General features: G+C 33.4%; 1 protein-coding gene across 1 annotated transcript in view; it reads right to left on the minus strand.

Annotated features, from left to right (window-relative positions):
* The window catches only part of Nmdar1 (glutamate ionotropic receptor NMDA type subunit 1), a 1,366,481-nt gene that overhangs the window by 270,989 nt on the left and 1,069,177 nt on the right, over nucleotides 1-26,315 (minus strand). Inside the window, exon 15 of the mRNA XM_089592421.1 lies at nucleotides 24,632-24,789. Within this exon, the coding sequence (XP_089448547.1) occupies nucleotides 24,632-24,789 (158 nt within the window). The remainder of the gene's footprint in view (nucleotides 1-24,631; nucleotides 24,790-26,315) is intronic.

The raw sequence follows: 26,315 nt of genomic DNA on the forward strand, positions 1-26,315 counted from the left end.
TATAGACCTAAACAACCATGCCTGAAGGCCATTTACCAGGTGGAAAAGACACGTTTTCTATAAGCACGAGATCACCAGGCTTAACCAAGCGTTGAGGATTCAACCACTTGCAACGACTTTGTAAAGTGGAAAGGTATTCAAGTGACCACTTTTTCCAGAAGACTTGGAGAGATTGTGTCACTAGCTTCCAGCGTTGAAATGGCGATACCTTTTCAGTAGAAATGTCGGGCTCTGGCCCAAGAAATAAAGATCTCATGATCAAAAAATGAGCAGGAGTAAGAGGATCAAGCTCAGAGGAATCATCATTAAGTAAGGCTCTACTCAATCTGATGCTGATAAACTAGACACAGTCTAGCACATTCAATTTCTGATGTTAAAAGGTGAATCGAGTCAACTTCAATAAAAGAATACAAGTCAATAAACTGCAAAATAGCCTGTAAAGAGGGCTTAAGATTTCCAGCTATAGGTAAATACGAATTCCCTTGTCTAACTTTATGTAAACAACAGTATGTAAAACGAAGGCAATATGCTGTTACTCTTAGCAACCGTTCCCACTTAGAACAACAAGTTAATAGAGTCACATAAAAAGACTTAGAACTATTTACAAGACTATTTACAGAAGGCATTGAACTATTTACATTTACAGAGACTTTACAACCATTATATTTGATTTTTATGACAAGTTGGATCCTGAACCAATGGGCATCTAACCTGATAACAACCAACCAATTTGCGAAGCAGAGGCAAGTGGGTAGTCAGGGGCTAATTTGCGGACTTCCTGACCGATTATAATTGCATGGACAGATGCATCTAACAAAATATCAATTTTATCTAAACTGTAAAATTCTGGATCTGCTAGAATTACATCCTTCCTATAATCTAAATTTGTTAAACGACTACCTAGAGGTGGTTCGTAGGAAGGAATTATTGGCACGACTAACGCATCAACAAAGTGCTCAAAACCAGACTCAAAATGAGGCCTAAATTTGAAAGCAACTGATTTATTAGCGTCCATGGAAATCCGTCCATCCACTTCTGACAGAGTTGTACTAACTGATCTTGGTTTCAAATGCAGCATATCACAGAGAGATTTAGTAATAAGACAACTCTGTGAGCACTGATCAATGAGAGCTCGTACCAATATGCGAGATCCATCAGTAGCATACACGAAAACACGGGCAGTAGCTAAACGCACCTTGGGAGAGACGATTCTATTACTACTACATGACTGTACAATCACACTAGACTCTAAAGAAATCTGAGCTTGATTTTGTACAGTAAAGGAGTTCGTCAAGTTATTTACAGATTTCGTTTGCTTATATTTAGCAGAGACAGATGTAGAGCTGGACTTATCCCCTCTGTGCATAATGGTGTGATGCTTTTGGTTGCAGTGTGAACACTTACTATTACCAGAGCACTCTTGAATAAGGTGAGGACCAAAACAATTAACACAGAGACGATGGGACTTAATAAATTTCCATTTATCAATCCACTTCCGTGATTTAAATGAATCACAAGAGACAAGATGATGTTTTTGATGATTACAGAATTGGCAAACAATGGAATCTAAAACAACTGTCTGATGTGCAGTAACACCAGATATAGGCTTACTACTAGGAGATCCCATATTTTTAAACAGAGTAATTGCGCGAATATTTACAATCTTATTTACAGGTTTACAAGGAAACGATTCCATTGTAATGATTTGTGCTGAAATGAAGTCTCGTAGTTGACCTAAAGTAGGAGGATTACTGCTACTACCTAACATTTTTTGCCAATCCTTGTTCGTTTGAAAATCAAATCTACTAACTACAAGAGCGATAAATGTGTCAGCATCTCCTACTGCTCTCTCTAAGGATATCAAAGAATCAACAGAACTTATCATCTCCTTAGATATGCACTTCATTTCAGAGCAAGAACTGCCTCTCATAGCTTGACAACTGAGAATAGTAGTTGTATACGTATAAATGAGACGACGTTTATTGTCATAATACCGGGTTATGGTATCCAAGGCCTGTACATAATTCTCTTCAGACAAGGGTATATTTTTAATAAGGTCTAAAGCTTCACCCTTCAGATGCGCCCTAAGATGTTGATATTTAATAATAGCTGGTAATTCTTGCTTCCTATGGACTATAGCCCTATAAACATCGCGAAAATTCTTCCAGTTAGCAAAATCATAATCAAAGGATGGCAAGTCTATTGGAGGTAAAGAAAAAAAACACTGAAACGAACTACCAATGGCATTAGTAGGAGGTAAGGTGCCTGTAGGATTCAAATGATCATTAAGTGAATTAAAAAAATCGTTAAAATCACCCTGAACTGAATAAAAAGTATCCTCTCCCACTTCAAAGCACTCATTTTTAAAATAATCATGAGATGTGGGTAAAGGTTTTATATTCATAATGTTATCATGAGTGGATTTAAACTGTTCAAAAGTATCTCTGAGTTGTTGAAGCCTAGAGTCAGCCTGACCCCTGGTCACTTTCACCTGGCCAAGTTTCTTAAAGTTTGTAAAGGAACCTCTAATTTTGTTAAACAGTTTAACTTGTACCTCATAAAGGTTATCCATTTTGATAAGGTCATTTTCAATTCAATTAATAAATATTCAATAAATAAATACAAACCGCGCACCGTAATTTAATTTGAGTCAGACACAAGCTAACTAATTTAACAATAACGCTAAACGACGGTAGTGTTCTTAATTTTTACAAGTGCTTACATGAAGTAAAGTTCGCAAAAATATATTCAAGTCAATTGGTAAACAAAAAAAACGAAAAACTATAAGGAACTGATATTACATACCACAAAATATACAATTTCACAACCGTGTAAACAGGACCAAGTATTCGTAGTTATGTTGAGTTCGAAAGACCTGCAGGACTTAACAGCAGCGGTGCCAACTCAATAGCCTGCAGAGACAGGCAGCAGCACACGCTGACGATCAAAGCACGAGCAGTAGCAGCGGTGTTGTCACAATAGCCTGCAGAGGCAGGCAGCAGCACACGCTGACGACGAAAGGACCCGTGAAGCCAGCAGCAGCAGCGGTGTTGTCTCAATAGCCTGCAGAGGCAGGCAGCAGCACACGCTGATGATGACCAAAGCACGAGCAGCAGCAGTGAGTCCCCTATATAAACAATGGACTCGGTTGCACCCGACGACAAACGAACAAAAAATAGAGAGAAAGAGATATGGCTATTTGTGTGTGTGTGTGTGTGCGCTTACGGACTACGCGCCGGCGCGTTGACCGCGTCAGCCTTGACACCCAAGAACGTAAAAAGAAGCCAAGATGGCCGATAAAACAACCGCGTGTCTTACACAAAAGGAAGATGTCCTACACCTATATTTTACCTCTCCACATCCAGCTCGAAGGACCATGTTCGAAATCGAACTCAGTAAGTTAGTGGATTGTATATATTTTTTTATCGCACGCTGGATTTGGGGGAGCGTGAAAAAGGATGTAATAAAAGGACACAATAATAAATGCACGTCACACTTTTAAACACTTTAGCCGTATATTAAAAAAAACAATCTCTCTATTTAATTCTACTCTAACAAGTCAAAATACTTGCTTACATGCAAGATAAAAAAAGGCAGAACTAATTTTTTGAGTCAAACTGAGTAATTACGTGTCAATCTAAATTGTGAATCGTTTTCGTTATAATAATCTCACATAAACCGATACACGTGAAAATTATAACACATGCGCAAAGCGACTTACTGAAAAGGGCGTTTGAGGCTGAATAACGATAACCGCAGCAGCAGCAAGCTGCTGGACAAAGGTAAGTATAAACACAGATTGGCCCTCTTAGGTAAGAGAATATCCTAAAGCGCGAGATTTCAAATCTCATAAACTAAATCTTATATTTACATCAGTATAATTTTACTGATGTTGCACAATATGGTATTAACTGTTTGTTATATTTAAGTGTAATTTATGTGTCTGTTAAGATTTAGATCGTGAGATTTATTAGTTATTTTTAGTTAGATAAAATCTTTTTGTAAATGATATGGATAGTTTATTATTTTATAAGAACAATCGAAAAAAACTCATCCTTTCCGAAAAAATTAACTTGGTTCACTTTGATAAGTTTAAGTGTTAATCATATCACTAATAAATAACTAACGTCTATCACTTATTGATATCACAGCTGCTTTTAAGTTCCCTAATGCTTTGTGCAGTGATTTCCAGTAAGTCCTTAATCTACACGAATGAATTTGTGGCCAGTTAAGACGTTGCAATTTCTGCTTCCTCTGCTTCCGCCGCAACCACTTTCAGCGGGCCTCCGTCGTTGAACCTCGCTTCTGAGCGTAGTCTGATACCATTGACGTTCTCAAAATGCGCCCGAGTGGCCTCAGCCAACACGTTATGCCTTACGTGTATAAGGTACTTGCAAGTCTCAGGGGTCAAGAATAGATGAAGACCTTAAACGCCAGATGACAGACGTAAATAGTGCCATGTTTCTTCTCAATGGTAAGTTTTTATAGCGTCAGAGTGAGTAAGAAAGTCATTTGGTTCAATCAGGTCAGTCAATGAGCGATGTTTTTGCAGATTGCATTAGCAGCGAAACAGTAGGCTTGCACGATAGTGTTACTTGTTATGATTTTATATATTAAGTAATAACAATTATACAACAGTACCAATCTCACTTTTTCGACAAGTGTGATAAAGTTTTGTGGATCAGTGATGATAAAAGCTCGCATCAGCAATCAAAGAACGCCAAATACAAAATTAAGTATGACGAAAAAGCTTACTAATTTTGCAATTATTCCTTTTGGAGATTTCAGAAATAATTTTAAGTAGAGTAAATTATTGTGTTAATCAAAATTTTCGAATTAATACATATATTTTGAGAAATAGACAAATACTGCGTGAGTAAACTATTCATTTATTATACAATCCGATTTATATATTTTTACATGTAACATACAATTTCAATACATACATGTATTCTTACAACAAGGCGGACCGTTTTGTATGTCAGCATATTATGAAACATTCACCTCAAAGCTATTACACACTAATGCATTAAAGGACATATGAGCTTCGCTTGTCATATGAGCTTGCTGTATATACTTGCTGTATATGCTTGCTGTGAAAATTTAACGATTGAATTGCATTTTTACTTATGGTACGATTAGTCCGTATCAACTCAAGATGTAACACCCTCCTTCTTAGATTTTTGCCACCCTCTGCAACCATGTACAGATCGATCGAGAACTCACAAGAGATGATGAGACGAACTATTACAATATAGTTTGAGATGTAGTCTCCCATTTTTGTTTATTTTGTTAAGAAAATGATTAATCAAATATCTTACACTGCTTCTTTTATCGTAAAGCAGTGTAGGTATGAAGTTGTTTAGTAGAAATGCATGCATTAGGTATTAATTACGGTGTATGATTTTTTTAACACACCTTTTTTTTGTTAGTTTAATGATAACAGTATTAAATTAATCGTGTAGGTAGAATCTTTTTTAGAAATATGCAGTAAATATAGTGGTGATAACGTTTGCTTATCCTGTAGGATTGTGGTTCACACACTACCAAAGTGAAGATAAAAGAAGTGGCGAGGAGCGATATGATTATTATCCATTACAAACTTTCTAGTAGACTTACAAGGCTTGGAATCAAACATTTAAAGTCGTTCTAAAAATAAAGATTTATATTAGTTACATATGTAGTTACTAAATATGTAATTAATTTTTTTTTCCGTAGCCTTTCAGCAGCATTTTATTCTGTCAATATGTTGGTTAGTTTATTTTTTATTTGCTGATTGTAATATATCGTTATTATTACAATGTATTCCTTTAATTTTTCAAATTTCATTATAAAATCTACCTAATTTTTTGAGCAGATTAAGCAGATAGACTATCACTTTAGCTTTTATGTTTTGTGGCTTTTACATATTTTTCTATTTCGTTTTAACAGTTCAAGTCTATTACAAGCTACTTATTGAATTGTACATAAACAGTTAAAATTATCACTAGCATATAAACTGTATGCTTCTAGATGAAACTCGTCTCAAAGTGGATATGGAAAACGTGCCTGTCTTTACAAGGTTAGTTCAAGAGGTGTATAGCCTATTGCTGAATGAACTAAAGTTTTATACTTATGCATTGCAAAGGGTACTATTTTATTTTAGTAATTTTAGTTTTTAACGTTAGTTCTTGAAAAATCGTTTAACAAAACGTGGCTTTTTTCTAACGAACCATTTAATTCTGGGGAGTATGCACTAGTGAGAGCTTAACGGAATCCATAGATTTTTGATACTTCTGTCAATACTTAATTTATGAAATTTTTGGATCTGTCACTGAGAATAATTTTGGGAATGTCTAAAGTTAAAATAACATACCTTGACAAAACGTCAGCAGCAGCTACTGCATGTATATTAGGAGCAGCAACTGCCATAAAAAAAGTTGTCAGTAAACATTGCATCGTTAGAATGTACTTATTTCCAGAAATACTTTGTTGAAATGAGCATACTGTACCTTTCGTGACTTTGTGAATTACTTTTTATGGTGTGTCTCTAATAACCATAGGTTCTTTGATTTTTTTGTAAACTTGTTTTTGTTCCTATCAAATTCTCCTTTTTTTTATGTATTAAGCAATGTTGGTGCGCATTTCTTCCAAAAAATATTTTTATTTTATTCATTCATAAGTCCTTACTACTTATCTATGACTGAAAAATAAGCTTGTATGACATTTAATTGATTTTTCCTTTCTGTCTTCTAGGGTTAGGTAAAAATGTGCACCAAAAAAATTTTTCACTGTAATGGAAAGGTGACGTTATTCTTCGTATAAAATTAATGACATTTCTCTTTTAGGAAAATTATTGGTAAGCTTATGTTTTCCAGAAATACGAACAGTATTAACTTCCTTTACTAATATAGCATTTGCATGATTTTAAAAGCATGTTAGTAGAATGCAAGGTTTTGCTTTCATCATGGAAGTTTTCATTTAAGACTTAAGAAATGTGTAATATTTTTTAAAGTGATAACGTCTTATTATGTTGGTTGAGCGTCTTATAATTCTTTTTCGGATATAACTACTACATCTGTGAGTAACTGATTGTTTAAAGATTTTGAATATACAGATTCTTAAATAAAATGGATGTTATTATCCTGGGTGTGAGTTAAATTTTTGCGAGTACTTTAAAATCTTGATTTATTTGCTTTATAAGTTACATAAGATCTATTTTTAACAGGGCTGATATTTCTTGTTGCTTTGCAGAATATTCTTCTTAATTCTTCAAAGCTTTTTTACTGAGTATCAGTCCACTCAAGTTTTTTTTTTGTTTTTTAGGAAAGACGTTCAGAGCTTATCAATTTCGACAAAATTTTTGTCAAAATGACGGTAATAGTTCGGTTATCCTGAAAATTGTTTAACGTTTGTTTAATTTTTGGTTTTGGAAATTTTTTAACAGCTTCTTATTTTTTAAAATCGGGTTTTACTTTATAACTACCTTTTTTATATCCTAAATAAATTACTTCTAGCATTAACGATTTTCATTTGCCAAGTTCTGATTTTGAATTCGATGAAAAAAGTTTTTTTAATTAATGAGTAACTTTCGTCCCATAATCGTTTTTTAACATACAATTATGTCACCAAGAAATATAAATAACTCAATGCCTTGCAGTCCTGACAAAAAATTGCGTCCAGTAATCGTTGAAATGTTGCAGGTGCGATGAATCTACCAAATGGTATTCCAACATATTTAAAACGACCATTAGGCGTAATACAAGCAGTTTTATGTCTATCTACAGGGTCAACTTCTATTTGATGGAATCCACAGGCTAGATCAAAAACGGAGAATCAATTCGAGCCTTTAATTTGCTGTAATATTTCAGTAAAGTTTGGTAGTAGATAAGCATCACGGATGATTTCTTCAATTAGTTTATGGTAATCTATTACTAATCTGCATCTTTTTGGTCCATTAGGTCCTTGTTTCTTGGGTGCTATCCAGAGAGGACTACTGTAAGGGCTGTTTGATTTAATAATTATACCGTCTGCTAATAATTTTTTTATTTAAGTTTTTGTTTCTTGATGAAACGATAAGGGGTAGTGGTATTGTTTGACATATACAGGACGGTCGTCTGTCTTAGGTATTTTATGTGTCATAATAGAAGTACGAGGAGCTGGGTCACCTGGAATGTAAGATGAGTAAACATAATTTTCTACAATTTTGCTTTATTGTGACCGACTAGCTTTTGAATGGTAAGGTCTTTTTAGCTTATCCATTATAAATTTATTGCGATCTCTTACATTGTTTAAATCGTTTTCTTCGGAGTCAGTGTCAAAAAAGTCTTCAGATTCCATGACATCAAAAGGCACAAGTTCTTGTGCAGGTATTTCTTTTTTTGTTGGCTCATCTCTTTTGTTGTAGCTATTGCACATTAGTGATCTTCTTTGCAATTTACTACCACCTCGCCTATGTACACTTGGTTGTGGTAGAAATTTTACACAGTTAAGCATGTCCGGTGATCTTGTTTTTAGTCAGTAATTTGATAGCTACTCTGGTTCTGGCTAGTAAATTGTTACTTTTGTTTTTCTTAACTTTAAGTCTTAAGAATTTATAATAAATATTATCACGTGGGGGTGTTTGTATTTGATCATTGACGTGAAATAGAAAAATTTGTTTTTTAAAAGTTGATTCAAAGTTTTGTTAAGTTTTTAGTCTTATAGATTTTTGTTATGTTGCTATCTATTTTGTAGAGTTGATTTTATTATATTTTTGAAAAAGAGGTATAATCATGATTGATCTGCTACTTACGATTAATTTATTTAACTCGCTATCGATTTTAGCATTTTCTTGCGTAAAAAATAGGTCTCCTAAAATACATACATTTTTTATTGGCGTCTATTGACTTATAACTTAAAATTGGTGATCCGTTAAAAATAAATTAACCATAACAGTAACTAGATTTGTATACTCTCTTTGGAGCTATTCCTTTTAGTTTAATTGTATTGTCATAATTAATTTCTGTGTCAACCTTTAATGCGTTATGACTAATGACTTTTACTTCTGTATCTGAATGTAATATAACAATTTTTAAATTTTTTCAAAATCTTCCGCAACGTTATTCAACTGATGGAAAATTTCCTATTGTTCTAGCCTGGAAGGCTGTGAAGATTTCATTGCCATTATTAATTTCAGACGTGTGATAAGATTCAAACTCGCAGTTTTAACGTGCGATATCATAGCTACACGTACGTGCGCCCTCTCTTTTTGGGGCCTACTACAGATGATTGTAGTAGGAAAGAGCAAAAGGGTTAAGCAGATAGGATGCTGAAAGAAGCTCTCTCTGGCTGGAACTGGCAAGGACGAAGGTCGTACGCACGCGACGCACTCTTCTCTCGTTTTTGCATGAATAAAGACGTTGATACAAGTTCCTCGACTATTTACTTCGTCCGCACCCCAAGACCATAGAATTCTACACAACAGTTTTGGTGCCAGAAGAGGGATGGTCATAGCGAAAATAAATTTTTTTTCTCGGTTTTTGTCAACGGTAAAGTATTGACTTTCGCGATTTTTGGGAAATATACATAGTGTCGTGCCACGAAATGAACAAGGTCCTGCTACGAGAGGAATTAGTGGAATAAAGAGCTGCTGAAGTACGGAAAAAAGCAGCTTCAATCCAGGACCAAGGTGGAGGATACCCGGGACTATGATAAAAATCAAGCAAACAAGGATGATAAAGATCTTGGTCGCTATTATTCTATGCAGGATCATATGGTTAGTACTTGAGATTTATAAATAAACAAATATATTTAACTGTCCCAGGGGTTCTGCTTAAAATTTTACTGCATTATATATTTATTACTTTGCTATAACGGTTTTGCGTTCGGTATCCTCATAGTATCGGTGATGCGTCACTAGGGTAATTTATCGTGAGTCAGAAAGATTTTAAGCCGTGAAAATGAATTGTTCAGGTTGAAAGTGGAGGAATAATGAATAAATAAATAATACATTAGATACACGGTAGATGTTAAAGTGAAGTGAGTTTATCATTGTGAAATAGGAACGCAAAGAATCGTACAGAAATTTACTTATAAGTGCTTAAGCACTCTTATACAGAGAGAAAATAAAGGAAAACAAAAAAAAAATTATAAAGAATCTATGATGGAGAACTTCGATGAAGCGCAAAATGATGTAATGAATGCTAGGGAGAGCGAAATTCCCTCATGTCAGGACAACGAGTCAGAGTCAGAAGTACTGATCGTATTTTTAGAGCACAGCCCTGAAACTCAAATGGAATGGGAAAAAATGGGCAAGAGACAGTGTATGCTAATGTTAAAATTCTTAATAAAAATGAAACCAGGGGTAATTAGGGAGAAAGTCTCACAAACAACGTCATGCATAATGAGGGCAGGTGCAGAATATTTAAACACCGTGAGAAACGACGCAGCGAATATTTCACCCTTAAAGAATGCAGATCATACAGACGGAAATGGGATGAGCGAAATTACGAGAGACGTAAACTCGCACTTGAAAGATAGGTTTGACAGTAATGATACACAGGATACGCTTTAACATGCGTTCAGACGAGGAGAAAAACAAGCAGCGCAGCAAATATCACAGCAATGTGTGACATAGTTTTCGGAGGAAGCACTAATACAAAATTGTAGGGAATTAGTACTTAGCCATAAAAACAATTGGGGCTTACCGTCAAGGGCTTTGAAAGAGATGAGAATGTATGGAAGACAGCAAACGGGAATCCCAAATTTTTCGGGCGTGAAGATGCATGATGCTGGTCCTAGCTACGAACCCACAGGCACAATAAATGAAAGGGTAAGAGGCCAACCGATAGCACTGCCATCTGACTGGCCGTTTCGAAGTAATAACATGAACGGGGAATATATTTTTCGAGAACAGCAACATCAAGCGCAGCCAAATCCAACTTACATAAACCCTGTTATGAGTCAACAGCGAGCGGAAAACACGTACCCTGTTAGTATGCGCTGTAGTGCACTGTCCCATGTCAACAACGCGACGAGTGGCATCCCTATATTCAATGGAGATCCAATAAACTTTCTGCTTTTTGAACAGATAGTGAGGACAACAAATCTAGCAGTTCCTCCTATTAACTTCGTGCGTACCCCAAGACCATAGAATCCTACGCAACACAGTCTTGTCTAAACAGCAAGTCTCGTTCTCGTTTTTTTGGAGAGTTAGGGCGAAAGTCTTGGTATCGTTCTTGATTATAATTAAGATATTGTTTTTCGTTAAAGTATTAAAATGGGGCTCGTTGATAGCAAGGGTAGCCTTGAATATGATAATAAGAATAATACATTTGTGGGTAGTAAGGTGGATTAAAAGGTGTTGGTTAAAAACATAGAAATTCTTAGAAATTTAATGAGTAGTTAATAGTAGTGATTAGGTTGATTACTTTAAGGTGGTGGTGATGGTGGTGTACAGCTTGGTGGTGGAGTGCTTAGTTAACGTTGAGGTGCGTAGCTAAGTGCAGGATATACAGTTTTTCGACTGTACTCGTCAAATTTTGGTTGAGCTATCTTGACATAACTTTTATCGTCAGTATGCGGGAAGAAATTTATGTAGTGGGTCAATGGGTCATCAAAACTAACGTATTTTTTTGGTTATCGAAGTTAGTTAAAATAGAAACAGGAGTTTCGGTACCGTTTGGTACCAAAGATCCATGAGTCGTAGAAGTAGAGATCGTAGGTGCAGCCTTGTAAACGTACTTCGCCTAACTGTATACTAGTGAGCCAATAAGTTCAGTCAGTAAAGCAGCTACTAAAGCTTTATAAATGTCTTTAGGCTTCAAAAGTCTTATGCTTAATTTCAACAAGTCAGGTAAGCCATTGATAAGCGTTTGTAGTGGTTATTTTTTAAGTTGTAATTTTTGTATTGTCTTGAGTTTGTCATTATTTAACTGAGTCAACAGAGCTGTTAAAGGAGTTTGTGTGAGAAAAATTATTTCATTATAGACATTTAGTACTACTTCGTTTTGTTGAATTGTAGTATTTCAAAATTCTACCATGCATTTGTGATACAATTTTGTTGGTCAAAATTCTTGTTTTGTATATTTTTTAAACTAATTAATTAATGCATAAATAGAATCTATTAAGCTCTCTTGAGCTTAGCCGTTAAGTCTAGAGATAACTGTGCAAGGTACATAGATTCTTGAGTGTCGCTTATTAGTGATTGTCTACTTTTCACGTCTTGCTAAAAGTTCTTTAAAGGAGTCAAGTATCCGTCATAAAAGGATATCTGTTAAGATGCTTGATTTATGGACATAGATAAAATAGTCACATTTAATCCTTATCAAACATTAAGAAGCTGTTATATAATAGAGTCATCCACCAATAAGTTTTTTTTTACTATTTCTGGGCATTTTTGATTATTTATATTTTTTTTTATTATTCATATATAATTTTTTTTAAATATTTTATTTTGTTTAACTAAATTTAAACTTGAAAATACGTAAAGGATGCTAGTTAGTTATGACCAGACTCGCTTAGAGCATAGTTTAAACAATTTTGTTTTAGTGTCATTTGTGGGTCTCTTAGGGTTAAGCTCATAAGCTTCATTTGTTTTTTTAGAGAGGTAAAATCTTAATTAAAAAAATACGAATAATGTTACCTCATTTTAGAACAATTTTAAATAATTTATTCTTTTGAACGCAATTTACTCAATTCACTTTAACAAGGTCCAGTGTTAAACATAATACTGATAAAGAAGTTACATCTATCACTAATTATTGTTACAGCTGCTTCGGAGTTCTATAATGCTTCGTGCAGTAATTTCCAGTAGTTTCTCAGAATACATAAATAAATTCGAGGCCAGTAAGATGTTGCGGCTTCTGTTTTCTCTGCTATCGCCAAAACCACTTTTCGCAAGCCTTCATCGTTGTACCTCGCTACTTAGCGTAGTATGACACTGTTGATGTTCTTAACATGCATCCAAGTTACCTTAGATAAAACGTTATGCCTTACGTGTACAAGGTACTCACTAGTTTCGGGGGTCAAGAGTAGACTAAAACTTTAGAGGACAGGTAACAGACATAAACAGAGCAATTTTTCTTTTTGATTGTGTGGCTCTATAGCGTCCGAGCGAGTAAAAGAGGCATTTAGTCCAATCAGGTCAATCCATGAGCGATGTTCTTGCAGCTGCTTTAACAGCAAAACTTGCCCATTAATGTTTCTCGTTATGATTTTACGTATGAGAAATAACAATTCAACAGTACCTATCACATTTTTCTGACAAGTGCGATTGAGTTTTTTAGATCAGAGATAATGGAAGCTTAGATCAGCAATGAAAGGACGCCAAATACAAGTTCAAACGTGACCAATAAGCTCTCAAACTTCACAATCAATCCTTTTGGAGATTTTTCAACCAATTTTGAGTATAATGAATTAATGTGTTCATTAAAATTTTTAAATTGGTAAACATTATTAAAAGTAGACAATCAATGCGCAAGTAAACTATTTATTCATTCATACAATACGATTTATGCATTTATTCATGTTACGTACAATTTTAATACAAACATACATTTTTACAATGAGGCTGGCCATTTTATATGTCAGCATATAATAAAACATTAACCTTAGTGCTTCTAGACACACATGCATGTTAGTAACGTATGAGCTCTATTTATTTTATGATCTTGCTCTGTATACACAATACGTTTTGTATAAATTTTACGTATGAATTGAGTTTTTTCTTATAATACGATTCATCTCTATCAACTTGTGATGTAACACAATAAATGGCATGCGAAATTGACTTTCTTGTGTTGGAAGTTCTTAATAAGTAAATGCAGCGTATTCTTTTTCACTAGAATTACAAAAAACGTATAACTGTACTTTTCGTACGTTGAATATGACTTAGGCAATACTAACCATTTATTCTACGTGTTTTATCAAGTTCCAGGTGACTTAGCCAGTTTTGTTAGTTCAAAAAGTTTTTATTATAAATTTCAGCATTCGAACCGACATCGCTTTTCTATATTTCTCTTGTTAAAAGTTGCGAATTCATAGTTTAGAGGGTAAGTAAGCCAAGAGGAAAAGAAATTAACATCATCGATAGAAACTCTGTTCTTGTTAGTTCTATTTTTTCACTCAAAGGATTTTTATTGATTCTTATATAGTTTTCGTTAAACCCAAGTAAAACCAAATCATTAAGCTATTGCTAACATTTTCGTCATCAACTTTCAATAAAATTGTATCATTATTAGTTCGCCAACTATGCATTTTCTTGTTAGTACGATGATTAATCTTAGTTACTTCACGAACTCTAGTGATGATATTTAAATTGCGATTGACAGCTGTCTATGAAGTCGTCTACATAACTGTTTTTAATTAAGCGCCTCGCAGTTTCCAGGTACTTACACAGAAATAATTTCGCATATTTATCTTTTATAAAAAGTGCCGTAAAAAAAGAAAATTTAGCTTTTAATAGCATTTAATCTATTACGTATTTCAAAGCTTATTGAATTCATCATCCTGTCTGCAAAAAAATCTTTGCGCATCGCAATCTTTTCTACGGATTTAAATTTTCAGGAACATGTTCTTAAAGTCTGATTTTATCACGTATCTGAATTGACGAAAACACGCAATTGGCCCTGAAAAAAATCCTAATCAATAAAGCCTAACTTTTAGATAATCACTTCAACTTTTAGAGTTAACTTCAGTTGTGGCATTAAAAACTAATCCTACCTGTCAGGCTTATTAAACTTTTGGACTTTAAAACGTGGTCAATGTCAAATTTTCTATTTTTTTTTGGGAAAACTTTTGTTAATTTTAACCCCAAATCAATCATCAATAAGGTGTTTTGTCTCTTTATTATTAAATTAAGTGTTATTGGCAATTTTTACAAATTTTTTTTTAGTGTAGAAAATCTAAGAAGTGCTATGGATCGATCACTAAGAATAAATTATTAAAGAAAAGAAAAAAAAATTAGGTTCTTAGTTAAAAAATTAGCTAAAATATTTATAATTCAAAGTTGCAAATAATCCACAGAAAAATTTATTTCAGACAAAAACCATGTAAATCATACGGATTAATCTTAAACGTTAATAAGTTTAAAAATCCATTACATTACGGCATTCCAAATTGGAAGGTGATAGACTTGTTAAAAAACTGCTGGAGAAGAATAAGTACGTGGCTACAATGAACCCAAAAGATGCCTATCCAATCCTAGTGCATCATTCTCATAAAAAATTTTTAAAGCTTTACTATGACGATAACCTGTATGAATTTACATGCCCTATTTTTTGCCTCAATGTCCCTCGTTTCATGTTTGTAAAAACACTTACCCTGGTTACTTTTTTTTTACGTTAAATGGGCATATTATCAGTGATTTACCTAAATGATTTATTACTATTTAAAGCAACGTTTGATAATTGCTCAAATAAGGTCTAGTGTCCGCTTAAATTTCTTGAAAGACTAGGATTTATTATAAATCATAGAAAAAGCTCTCTTTCTCTATTAAAAGTATGCAAATATTTGAGGTCTAATTATAGTTTAAAAGAAATAACAGTATGGTTGCCAAAAAAAAAAGTAAAGTTTAAGAAGTCACTAAAGTAAAAAAATGCGAAATGCTAAAAGTTTAAAACTTTGCAAGGGTCTTAGGATGCTTAGTTTCATGCTGTGCAGCACCAAACTATGGTTTCATCGATACGAGAAGTTGCGAGAGAAATAATTTCTTAGTACTCGAAGACATCAAGGGAAATACTCATATAAATATTACTGTTATTATACTAAATATGACCTTCAAATTTATACTGATGTATCTCTGTGTGGCTGGGAAGATTATTGCAAAAGAAAAAGAACTTTTAGTCATTAGAGGGGAACTGCAAAATTTTTTTTCTAATATGCAACTAGAATTAATGGCAGCTTTACTTAAACTAAAAACTTTCGCCAACAACGTAGAAAACTGTCAAACTTATCTTCACATTGAAAATACTACTGCCCTCTCATATATAAACTGAATGGAAGGTACTCAACTTCAAAAGTTCATAGGGATACATGGCAATGGTGTAAGAAAAAAAGAGTTTGGATTTTTGCTAAAAACATTTTATCAAAGGAGAAAAAAGAGACGGATGCTGAATCTAATTAAATAAAAACTAATACTAAAATCATCTTAAATAAAAAGCCCTTTAAAATACATTTAGTACCTTTAATGATCCAGATATACATCTTTTTTAAAGCCGTGCAAATACAAAACATAAAAAAACGTCTCTTGAAAATAAGACCTAAAGTCCCATGCGGTAGCTGCATTTACAATCCCTTGGGATCATTAGTTTTTCTACGCATTTCGACCATGCTGAGTAATTTCAAAATTAAAAAAAAAAATATAACACTATCAAGCACGGGGTTTTGTGGTTGCATTAGACTGGCCAACCCAGTTTTGGTACCCTCTTTTTTACTTATTGCTGAGATCCTAACCATTATAACCAAGACCTTAAAAAAATCTTGTTATTTTCAGTACCAAAGGAGCCTCAGTTTTTGGGAGAAACTACATTGGTGGCCAAAAGTCTTATCTGCACAGCATTTAGATTGAGACAAGTATCGCACGACTCTCCAGAATTTTTTTTCTCTTCACTGACAGATTCATCTTTATAAAAATATTCTAACTGATTTAAAAACTAGTAGATTGTCTGTACAAACAATAACATAACTCCATTCAGCGCATTAAATCCAAGCATTCTACATTTCTTAACAAAAATATTTAAGGATAGAGAAGCATCTAGCATCAAGGGAGTTTACAGATAAGCAAGAAGTTGACTTATCGGTCCTTAAGTTGGCTGAGGTAATAAAATAAAACGGTTCTCTAATTTTATGTCTAATTTAAGACTAGAAAATCTGAAGTGTTACTTAACTTGAGATTTCAAAAATTATCCAGGGCTTTTACCAGTCTCAAGTGAAGAATAAAAAGGTAGGTATCAATGAACTAGTATGAAAATTTATCGTGTTCCTAGCACTTACAATAGGTTACCAGATGCAAACCTATACTTTTGTAAGAACTGAAAACATAGAAAGGAAAGAAGACATCATTGAGATTAAAACTTTAGACAGAATGAAAATGCCAGGTAGGAATAGGAAGCAACCAACGCTATTACTACCTTGTTTTGAGAAAGACACGAAAGCATGAGCTATAAAAACCTTAATAGATAATTTAGAAGCCACATAAGTGTTAAAAGCTGACACTAAAGCTGTTTTTATAGTAAATAAAAAACTGTTCAAGGCCTTTAAGAGTTAATTATTATCATGCTGGGTAAAAGAAGCTTCAGAGCTGTGTGGAACAGGTACAAATATATTTACGGCTCAATCAATACACCATGTGTCAACTTGAGCCTTAAGAAGAAAACGAATTGACAATAATACTCTAAGAAAAACAATGGGATGGATGACTTGCTCCAATACCTTTATCAAATTTTATAACTTAAAAATTCAAAGTGATCAGTGATCCGTTGGGGGCGAAATGTAAGAAAATAAATAAATACAAGTAAAGTGTATTTAAATTTTCCTGCGTTGATTTATTGATGCGCAACGTTTCGCTGACAATATGCGTCAGCCTCATCAGGCTACAAAATTAAAATTAAAAACACACAATGAGTGATCTGGAAGGCTCAAACACAAAAATACAATAAATTTTTTTTGTAAATTGTTACCGCAGGTACGCGAAAATTCGTAAGTTTGGTTGACTTACTCGTCACCTGTCGTGCTGTCGACTGACAATAAATTACAACCACAAGCCAGCGCTTATATAGGCGGAGCTGCAAAGGTAGACGGTAAAGGGCGATGAACTCGATCGGGACATTTAAACTTTCGTAGTAAAGGAAGGTATGCTCTATTAAAGGAAAGCACATCCTCCTTTCTATTGATGTTGTGTTTGTCGAGTTTTATATAAAGCATTTCGGAAATAATTTTTTTTTTATAATTGGATTCTTTGTCAAGGATTTTAAAGTTATCCCAATCGAATTCATGGTCAAAATTGATTTGGTGTGCACAAACAACGGAATCGGAGTTTTTAGTTTTCATATGTTCACTGATGCGGACCTCCGCCGCTCGCTTTGTTTCACCCACATATGACGCAGGACAATTTTTACAATAAAACTTATATACTACATTTGTCTGTTTATGTTTATTCGTTGTATCTTTTCCTAAGCGGACGATATGCTGCAGTTTATTGTTAATAAGAGGGTAAGTGTGAATATTGTAGGGTTTTAACATGGTTGAAATTTTTTCAAAATTATTGTCAATATATGGTATGCCAATTTTGCAGAGAGGGTAGGTGTTTGTAGTGCTTCTGTTATGATTACTATATTTGTGTCTTTTTAATCTGACCTTTATGTTTTTATTAATAAAGTTAAAAGGGTTATTGTTTTTTATCAACAGGTTTTTCACCCTAGCAATATTCACACCGTGAAAACGTGTACTGGCAAGTAAGATCGCCCTATCAACCAAATTAAAAACAATATTTCTCTTATAGCTAACTGGATGACCAGAAAAATAATTTAAGATTCGTCCGGAAGAAGTAGGTTTTTCAAACCAGTCAAAATTAAAATAATTAGAATTTCTTATTATCGTCAAGTCTAAAAAGTTGAGTTTCTTGTCAATCTCCATTTCATATGTAAATTGTAGTTTGGGATGATATGAATTAAAAATATTTAAGATTTGGTCAATATGGTCAACATTAATAAAAAGTAATACATCATCCACGTAAAGAAAATAAAAAGATGGAATAATATTATAGTTATTTTTTAAGATGGAGAGACAATCATTTTCCAGGTCGTCCATTACAAGGTCAGCAAACAAAGGTGAAATAGGAGAACCCATTGGTGTGTCGAAAATTTGTTGATAAAAATGTTGTCAAAAGTAAAAAAAGTATTATTGAACAAAAATTCTGTACATTGTCGAATTTCATCAACCGGGATTCGACATTTATTCATTATGGTCACAATACGTCGATCGATGCTCCATAGTACCAACTCTAGAGGAATATTAGTAAATAGGGAGCTGACATCTAAAGACATTAGTCTATAGTTAGTAGTGGGTTTTATATTTTGTAGTTTGTTTTTCAATTCAAAGCTATTATTAATGTGTGATATTGGAACGTTGACTGACTTCTTGAGTTCATCGTAAATTACTTTTGCTAGAAAATATGTAGGGCTATTGATAAGAGAGACGATAGGACGTAAAGGGGCATCGACCTTGTGAATTTTCGGCAAGCCATAACATTTAGCTAGAGTTGTATCTGTGAGCGACAAAGCGTTGGGATGGTATGTTCTAGAAAGGAAGCCGTTAGAGTTGAGATTCTTTAAAATGTTAGAGGTTCTCTTTTGTAGAGAGTTTAATGGGTTTTTGGAAATCATTTTATACGTCGATTTATCAGACAGTAAATTATGCATTCTTTCCGTACAGTCACTTTTTTTGAGACAAACCGTAACGTTGCCTTTGTCAGCAGAGGTGAAAAATATATCAGGATTTTTGTTTAGAAAATTTTTTGTTGATTTTAAATTTTTTGCATATTGGCGGTCCTTTCTAGAAATAGCTGGCTTTTGTTTACAAGCATTAACTAAATATTGAGATAATTTGTCACGGATTTCGGTCTTTACTCGATCGTTCGTATCGAGGTGTGAGAGACCAACTTCTAGGTTTTTGATAATACATAAAAAATCGCGTTCACGAAAAGATGATGGGAGATTGAAATTCGGTCCAAGAGATGCAATTTCGGCGACATCTTTAGGAATGGCTATATTCGCTAAATTGTGTATTGAATCATTATTACTGGTTGTGGTGTTTGTTTCCGGTAAGATTTTTTTAAATTTTTTATGTAACGTATGATTAGATCTTCTGTAGATGGTGTTTTGTTTGATGTTGACAAATTTATAATGTCGTTCACGAATATTGTAGTCTAATTTTAATGACGCGATGTGATCTTTTAAACGGGAAATTAAGTTTTGCAAAAATCTAATATGTGTGTTAATGTCGCTAATTTCGAAGTTCAGAAGTTTCTGACAGAAATGTAAGGTACTTTTGTTGAAATCGGCATGTATCGGTTTGCAACGGAAATTGACACTTGAACACTTATTGTAGAAGTCTTTTATGTGGTTAGGAAGTACCCTCGCGTACCTGCATTTGAGTAAAAATCTTCGTTGTGCCATACTGGTTGATAGTTGTATGTGCAGGTCCTTCCAGCGTTTTAAAGCATTGGAGGTATGAGCCCCAAATCTCCCCGTGATGTTTTGGTAGAAGTGTGGGATGCTGTCCGAGTCTTCCTCTGATCCAAGTATTTATTTATTTTCTTACATTTCGCCCCCAACGGATCACTGATCACTTTGAATTTCCAAATTCACCGGAGGGCACTGATATATACTAACAAATCATTTTATAACTTAAGTTAAAGGACTATCAATTTTACCATTGCAAAAAAAGTTGTAAAATCATAGAAAAACTGAAAAACGAAATTTCTTGTTACATCATATGCCCGAAGCCTGCTGAAGAGCACCGAAAAACTTATTCTTAATGACTACATATAATTATTTCAGTGAGGTGCGCAGAACATTTATGTGATTATATGGTCTTACGTTGAAGTGGTGTTCTATCATACTCGTATGGAGCTCTTATTGATTTTTAACTTTCAACTTATAATAGAAAAAGCAATGTCAGGTAAGAATACTGCATGTCATTTTTTCGAAAAACGAGCTTCATAGAATTATTATAAGATTTTACTTATAGGAAAATTCAATGAATCAAGTAATTTTAAAATATTTCTATTGCGCAAAAAAAGATTTTGAATGTCTGAAAGATTATTATTTTTATTTTACTTGTGACATTGAAGCTCCAGTCAATGTATCTTTTCTTATCCATTCCTTTTCCTCTTTTTTTTCTTTTTATCCCACGTTCAACACTAACCTAAACACCATACACTACATAAATTCGCAACAAAGCTAGCTTTTTGTAATGTAAGTGAAAGGAAAAATGAAGAAAAATAATGACACACGAGCTGGTTTACCTGTTCTTCACTTCTTATGAGTTCATGGTTTTATCTAAGTATCATCTGGTTAACTTTGGTTATCATTTTCTATCCTTTTCTCCTTTGTCTTAGCTATTAATAAAAAGGTGACATAGTTAAATAAACAGATGTGCAAGCCAGAATGTTTTCGTTTTTATAACGGGTCAAGGTTTGCTCGATGCAAATCAATATCAGCATGTAGCATTGATACCCTTTATTTTTTAGCACTCCTATAATACGAAAGGCTATGAAGCCGAAAAATTGCGCAAAACTTCAAAGTGACCTACTTTTGATCACATTATTAATATAGATGATCAAACGATGTAACCAGTATTAATACCGCATAATACTTCTTAGCAAGAAAACATGTATCCTCACGAATATTTGCAATGTCTACAAAGAAGAACGTGAATATTGAAAAAAAAGTGTAAAAAAATATATATTTTATCCATATCTCATTATCTCTGGTCATTTTGTTGACAATAACAAGATTTTTGGCTGTAGAAGCCCACGGTTTCCTTTAAGACAAATTTATTTGATGGTCAGGCCAGCTTGGGTGTTACACCTATACAGTAATAGTCAGGCTCAGTATATGACCTGGAGGACCTGGTCGGTTCAGCCCATGGTCAAGACAGCTTGGGTATCATATCAACAGCACTAGCTTGACTCATCACGTAACCTGAAGAGCCCAGCCAGTGCAATCTACTCATGACCGGCGATCCTGGTCATTTTTCTAAGTAAATCTTGACTAAAGTCACGGTTGTAACTCCCTTTAGCAAAGAAAATTTAAGGTTAGTCTTACAGAAAACAATTAATAAAATTTATGAAGCTCCCTCTTTCTTGTATTGCTTAAAATACTTTGTTATGTGTTACTTTACTTGGATGTTGGTATAATATCATAAATTATTGTAAAAGCCACGCTTATTTGAACTCTGTTGGTATAAATAATGGTGGCCAAGCAGCTACCTTTAATTTGAACTTAAATCTTTAGGTTGTGTGTCAGTTGGTACAAATACCAACACCAAAGCAAATAGCTTGAAAACATGGCTAGACTGTGTGCCACTAGTGTAAATGCCAATGGCCAAATAATTAGTCACAGTTTGGAAACAATTAAATGAAAAAAGTAATCACCACAAAGGCTACTTTTCAGCCTTGGAAACCAATGAGGCAGGATTGAAGGGTGAAAAGATCTATCTGAGATGAATGGTTTTTATATGGTGAACCGTAATTGCCTTACCAATGAACCAAGGGTGCAGTAAATGTCGAAATTTTATTGAAAACGCCTCGAGGGATATGATATTTATAATAAAAGTGAAACAATGAATTACTGAGATATTGTATGGAACAGTGTAGGTAATGAAGTAAATGCAATGAAATCTCATCTTTACATTACCTAATATTTTCTTTTGATGCGCTGTGAATTTAAAAGAGCTCTGTAACAAAATACTTACAAGAACACTTTTTCCTACAATACTTCTTAACCTCAAAACCAAGCTACTTCTACTACAAGCATGCTAGAAAATTTTAAATATAGTAAGTTACATTTTTTAAGCTCGTTATTGCATATATCTTCTTTCCTTGAAGTTCTCACAATTGTAAGATTAAGTAATTTTTCAACTCCTATTTTCTGTAACAGAAAAAAGAGAGTTCTACGCTTTCAGGGCTTAATATTTTAAAATACGGTAACTTATGTATTGGATTTCTTGAAACACTTCAAGATAAGTGACTTACATACCCTAAGCTTTGACAGTGCATTTGGGTTTACGGTTTTTTACCTTCAAAATCGTTTATTTCATTTATAAGTGACTAACTATCTCATAATTAAACAATTCGTATGCTTCTATAACTTAAGAATTTATGAAATTGCTGTTGTCAACCCTATACAAATTTGTAACTGGGTCTATTTCGTGCCTTCAGCTTCATAAACTTTTAACTCTGGTTTTATACATGTTGTAAGCAATTTAAGCTATGACATTGAGTGACTTTCTACAAGCATACTTTCAGGATCTCGATATACCATGAGTAATTTTTTGTTTATCGCTTAAAATCAACTGAATTTTGTACTTTAAGTTCTTCTAATAACAAGACTTAATTAAACGCATGCTCTGAACTTTTATAATTTTTACACGAAAAAAGTGTATGCTTTAAGATCCAGTAAGCTCAGGATAAAGTGAGATTTTTTGTACTATACACCTAGTAATTAGTTTTTTTTAAGTACCCATGACCTTCTCACAATTTTAGAACCATTTCAGATGCTGTTTAGTAGAATAATATGACAATTTATAAGCTGCAAGAGTAAATAAGTCTAGAACATACTGTAACAAAACAACACAGCTCTTAGCTCTAATGTTTCTATGATAAAAACATCAAATTAATTAATTTCTTGATTGAACCTACTTTAATATTTTTACTAAATGTATATGCTGTAAAATTTTCACTAAAAAAAAGCTAAATAGTATGGTCATATACCTTTAAATTATTTATTCTAATGAGTATCAGATTGTAAGATCCAGCAGCATACAACATACAAATATTTTACATATTAGAAGTATCCATAGAATACGATCATTGTATTTGCAATAAGCAATGAATATAAGGGGAGACATACAGATAGCTTGAATTGTCATCTATTTTTTTCGCATTAACACTTCTACTAACAGAGGAGTTAGTGGCTTACATTTTCAATATATGATGTCTTTTGCTGTTTCAAGGTTATTAATTAAAACACTTGTGTTGCTTTACTTTATTTATTAATAGTAAGGGGAAGACCATATTGGTTCTTACGATAGATTTGTTGTGTACAATAATCGAGAGCTGTCTGGCTAGAAATATGTGTCACATATGAATATGTCCATACACATTCTACAAACACCGCTCATCGGTCATACGCATAGACACACCCGAGGATACTACATCTTTATTAAGGATTTATGTAAAAAAAATAACTAGTCAAGAAGAAGAGTAGCAAGGTACACTAACTATCTCGTTAACATTTACCTATGGTATATTGAGGCAGTTTGCAGTAGAAGAGAGCAACACTCACAGTAAGCACAATAAAAAATTATTAAAGAATTAAAAATAATACGTCATACTACCATTTGACAGCTTTGCCGGAAAAAGACTGTGTCCCATATTATAGAAACCCATAGATGACGATGAACTGCGCATAAAAATAAGAAAAGTAATTTAAATCCCTATGAAGTGTTTATAGCTTAATAAGTACCAAAAAGACAAACTAAGTAATTTAAGTGGCACGCCGCCTCGAAAATAGATGGACGTGATCTCGGTCACAAAAATTGATTCATTTTAGGAAATAATTTGATCAAGCTAGAAAATTATGGGAAGCAATTCCAATCATACGCTTATTTAGCCTTAACATTATTTAGTACTGACTGTTACGATACATTTGTTACAACAATTATTGTAGTATTTATACAAATAATTATTGTAGAAGAGTAAAATAGAATATTGGATCTTAAAAAATGATACGTGTGAAATTCATAAAACATTCGGATGATTTGAGATCCATTCCTAACATACACGTCATTTCAAAAATACATGTTATTATTGAAAAGCAACTACAGTGTATAAAAATTGCGTGCACTATAAAAAATTTATAAAACAACAACTAAAACGTCTACTCACCCTATTTTTACGTCTTGTATTGCTTCTTCAGCAGTGTTATAATTATTGGCCTCCATTGTTCGGTACATATTTGATAATTCAACTTGACGTCGAAAATACGTGTCTACAGCTGATCCCTTTACGGTTGCACATGTCAAGTTTTCCATAGTATTTCGAAGCTAAAATTTTATCGAAAACATTTTATAAATTAGTTATATAACTTTACTAAGATGTACAAATGTATAAATTAGGATTAGAGACAATAAGATGCAGACAATGTTAATAATATATTCATCTAAATTAAATTTATGAAAGGTAGTTCTTATGCTCTACTTATTTTAGTTTCTACACCATCGAAAGTTCTTAAAAAAAGGAGCTTATTTTAATTACTAGTTCGTTGAAGCAATCCATACTTATCATCTTAAATAAAGATCGTCACTTACATTTTCACAGTACACACTATTATTAACATATTTTCATTGAGCTACCGAGTAAGCTTCAGGTACACTTTTCAAATAAAGAATTATTGTTGCTGTTTTGCAAAGCCATGAACCTTTAGCTGGTCAATTGGTTTTTATGAATACTATACAAAAATAGAAAATTTTTAAGACTTAAGGCTAATTCATTGATACAATGTTAAAAAAACCTCCATAAAATAATCTTATTTCTTTGAACTTTTTTTCAAAAGTTTTTTTTTAACGTTTTCCAACAAAATGTTTTAAATATACTTCTAATTCAGTATTATGTGCTTTGCGATAATAACCTTTTCTAAGAGCCATAGATTCCATTAATTAATTATATCCTCCAATTTCTGTTAGCAGCTATTTGACTTACTTAGCAGCATTAGTGCTCTTTATAACACCAGCTACTTTATGGACAGCAAAACTGGTTGTATTCAAACCAGCATACCAGGATATCAAAGGTAAGGCTCCACCAATTTTCATAGGAAGAAGAAAGATGCGTGAAATCGTAGCATAATTTTTACCGACCGATTTTTTAACTGCACTACATGCACCTTCAAAAGCACTACTGACGACATGACATCTCGAGAACTTTTGCTTTTAGTATTCACAACTTGCAAGGCAGCTATAATAACTGCACTTAAGGCACTGCATTATTTCTTCTCGATCTACCCAACCTTTTATTCCTTTTGATAATACTCTGTTCTTTCTTCTGCTCCAACCCTCTATCAAATTGACTTTCAACCCTTATAGCACTGATCACCAAGGTAGCTGCTGCTATTTTACAAATACTGGAATCTGAAGCTTTAAGTCATCGCAAAACCTTCTCAACTAAAATTTTGTCTAGTTTATGTCTGGCTTTTAAATTTTTCAGCGTTCAGATTAATATGGTGAACTACTGACAGTATTTGTGCGGTATTTTGTGGCTCATTTAATTGGGAGAAAACTAGTACTTTGTGAGCTTTAATTATGCATCCCACTGAAATTAAGCTAAAAAATATGTACCTGTATTTGAAAATACCGCATCAACCAAAGGAAAAGTTTTCGAAATAACTATTAAAGCCTTAGAGGGTGTTTCATTGAGGATGAGCTCAACGTTCCTCTCTCTCTTTTTTTTTTCTCTTTTTTTTTTTTTTTTTTTTTCTTTTGCTTCCTTTTCCTCTTTTTTTTCTTGCAAGCTTACATTTTCATACAACTCTCATTAATAAATATGTATAAGGAGAAATTGGGCAAGATAAAGACGC

The sequence above is a fragment of the Copidosoma floridanum genome, unplaced genomic scaffold, assembly GCF_036245765.1.
Source record: "Copidosoma floridanum isolate Cflo_tuat_1 unplaced genomic scaffold, Cflo_Japanese_pri ptg000017l, whole genome shotgun sequence".
NCBI lineage: Eukaryota > Metazoa > Arthropoda > Insecta > Hymenoptera > Encyrtidae > Copidosoma > Copidosoma floridanum.